The sequence below is a fragment of the Littorina saxatilis genome, linkage group LG16 (genome assembly GCF_037325665.1).
Source record: "Littorina saxatilis isolate snail1 linkage group LG16, US_GU_Lsax_2.0, whole genome shotgun sequence".
Lineage (NCBI taxonomy): Eukaryota > Metazoa > Mollusca > Gastropoda > Littorinimorpha > Littorinidae > Littorina > Littorina saxatilis.
The window spans coordinates 52,256,083-52,258,949 of record NC_090260.1 but is presented as its reverse complement, the minus strand read 5'-3'; the positions used below and the strand labels follow the sequence as shown (position 1 = coordinate 52,258,949).

General features: G+C 48.4%; 1 protein-coding gene across 1 annotated transcript; it reads left to right on the top strand.

Annotated features, from left to right (window-relative positions):
• Positions 1 to 1,289: 1,289 nt before the first annotated feature.
• Positions 1,290 to 2,848, top strand: LOC138950137 (CUGBP Elav-like family member 4; the record flags this gene model as incomplete). The annotated part of the gene is given in 1 exon segment (XM_070321888.1): positions 1,290 to 2,848. A coding segment is annotated over 1 exon segment (308 nt), but the record flags the coding sequence as incomplete, so codon positions are not given.
• Between the last annotated feature and the right edge of the window lie 19 nt (positions 2,849 to 2,867).

Genomic DNA, 2,867 nt, shown 5'->3' with positions numbered 1-2,867 from the left:
TCTATGTTTGTCTCTCTCTCAGTGTCTCTGGCTCTGAGTCTCTGGCTCTGTCTGTCTCTATGTTTGTCTCTCTCTCTCAGTGTCTCTGGCTCTGTCTGTCTCTATGTTTGTCTCTCTCTCAGTGTCTCTGGCTCTGTCTGTCTCTATGTTTGTCTCTCTCTCTCTCTCTCTCTCTCTCTCTCTCTCTCTCTCTCTCAGTGTCTCCGGCTCTGTCTGTCTCTATGTTTGTCTCTCTCTCAGTGTCTCTGGCTCTGTCTGTCTCTATGTTTGTCTCTCTCTCTCTCTCTCTCTCTCTCTCTCTCTCTCTCTCTCAGTGTCTCCGGCTCTGTCTGTCTCTATGTTTGTCTCTCTCTCAGTGTCTCTGGCTCTGTCTGTCTCTATGTGTGTCTCTCTCTCAGTGTCTCTTGCTCTGTCTGTCTCTATGTTTGTCTCTCTCTCAGTGTCTCTGGCTCTGTCTGTCTCTATGTTTGTCTCTCTCTCAGTGTCTCTGGCTCTGTCTGTCTCTATGTTTGTCTCTCTCTCAGTGTCTCTGGCTCTGTCTGTCTCTATGTTTGTCTCTCTCTCAGTGTCTCTGGCTCTGTCTGTCTCTATGTTTGTCTCTCTCTCAGTGTCTCTGGCTCTGTCTGTCTCTATGTTTGTCTCTCTCTCAGTGTCTCCGGCTCTGTCTGTCTCTATGTTTGTCTCTCTCTCTCTCAGTGTCTCTGGCTCTGTCTGTCTCTATGTTTGTCTCTCTCTCAGTGTCTCTGGCTCTGTCTGTCTCTATGTTTGTCTCTCTCTCAGTGTCTCTGGCTCTGTCTGTCTCTATGTTTGTCTCTCTCTCAGTGTCTCTGGCTCTGTCTGTCTCTATGTTTGTTTCTCTCTCAGAGTCTCTGGCTCTGTCTGTCTCTATGTTTGTCTCTCTCTCAGTGTCTCTGGCTCTGTCTGTCTCTATGTTTGTCTCTCTCTCAGTGTCTCTGGCTCTGTCTGTCTCTATGTTTGTCTCTCTATTGGTGTCTGTGTTTCTGTGTCTGTTACTTCCCGTGCTGTCTCCTTCTCGCTCTTTCTGTATTTCTGTCTGTCCCTGTCTGTCTCTTTAACTCTGTCTCCCTACCTTTATTCTGTGTCTGTCTCTATGTCTCTCCTTCTCCCTCACTGTATCGTTTTCTCTCTGTCTCGGATACTCCGCTCGTTTCTGCTTCTCTTAATCAACTATCTATTATCCCACGATTTGTCTCGTTTAACAAAAATGTGATTCAAAACAATTCTTATTCTTCCTGTTTTAAAATGTATCTTTTCCCCTGCAGGTTTGCTCCTGCTCCTGTGGAGTTCTGGAAGCGCGGTGACGTCACGGGTTTCTGTCAACGCAGCGTGTGGTGTGTCTGTGTCGTGATCATTGTCATCATAACCACCGTTCTTGCCTTATAACGCTTTCTTTGCTGAATTCCGTCATCGTCCTTCTCTAGGTTTGTTGCAAGCAGCAAAACGAAACCTACTATAACAGTGTATTCTAGTTATATCTTCCAGTTATCTCTGTTTTCTGCTCCACGTCTTCAACACACCGTCATCAGCATTATAGACAGCTCTAGCTACCTCTCACGGGAACACTACAGCGTGAAGCACAATCAGTGTCTGAGTGTGTGAGTCCAGCTTTAAGTGAATTAATACAACGAGTAGTGTGGGCCAAACCCCTGTGCTTAGGTAGTTAGGTCAATTTTACTGCAGAAGTTGCTGATTGGAAACAGTGTGTGCTCGAGATTCATTGGAGCTCGTTCGGTGTTTTTCCAACGTCCATAATACGAGGAACAATTCTAGATTTCTGTTCGTGAAAATTATATTCCTTGCGTGCCTTGGTTTGATCTGATTCAGCAGAAGTTTATCAACCGCGATTAGGTTGAGCAGGTTCACGGCAAGTTCATCGTCTTTACCTTGGACATTTCGGTTCTCTCTAAGGCAAGAGTCACACAAAGGGACATCATTAAGCACGGTTTACCAGTATTCTAAGCTCACCCTACGACGCACACGAGTACTGTCACGTTTGTTAGCTTTATGTTTATGTCATCCGCTCACAACACAAGCGATTAAACGCATCAGCAGCACAGTTCTTTGTTCTGTTTTAGCTCACAGTCTGAGAAAAAATAAATTCAGTTTAAAGTCCTCCGCATTTGAGGGCAGACGATCCGTTTTAACTGTCCTCTACCTGATTCAGTGCAGCTTTTTTTCCAGTAAGCGTAACGTGTTAAAAAGGAGTCCTCCCTGAATAATCCTGGGGCGTGCCAGATAAGCCTGTTGCAACGAAACTACCACTTCCAAGGCTTGCTGTCTTCTCTGAAGGAAAAAAAGCACAGACACTCAACATTAATATCACCAAAGCTAAGACAAGGGGGAAAACGAGCGTTCGCCAGATCCTCCAACGAGTTCTAACTGCATCTACTAACAGCACTTCTTCCTTCATTCCCATTTCCCGTCCTTTGCCGCCAACCGCCACCATTCAGCACATCAGCCCCATCCCCACCGTGGCCGCGGGCAAGCGGACTGCAGCGGGCTCTATCCACTCCGCCACCATGGCTGCGGTTCTTCAGAACGGCGTCCTCGACCACCACCACCTGGCCCTGCAGACCCACCACCACCGCCACGCGCTTTCCATGCCCCCGCCCCACAGCCACACGCCCGCCGGGCATCTCGGGCACGCTTTAGGTGGTCCGGCTGGGTCGGGCACGGTGCCCATGAAGGACCACGACGCCGTCAAGCTGTTCGTGGGGCAGATCCCGCGGAACCTGGAGGAGAAGGACCTCAGGCCCATCTTCGAGGAGTTCGGCCAGATCTACGAGCTGACGGTCCTCAAGGATCGGTTCACGGGGATGCATAAAGGTCAGTGAGCTTGTGTGTGT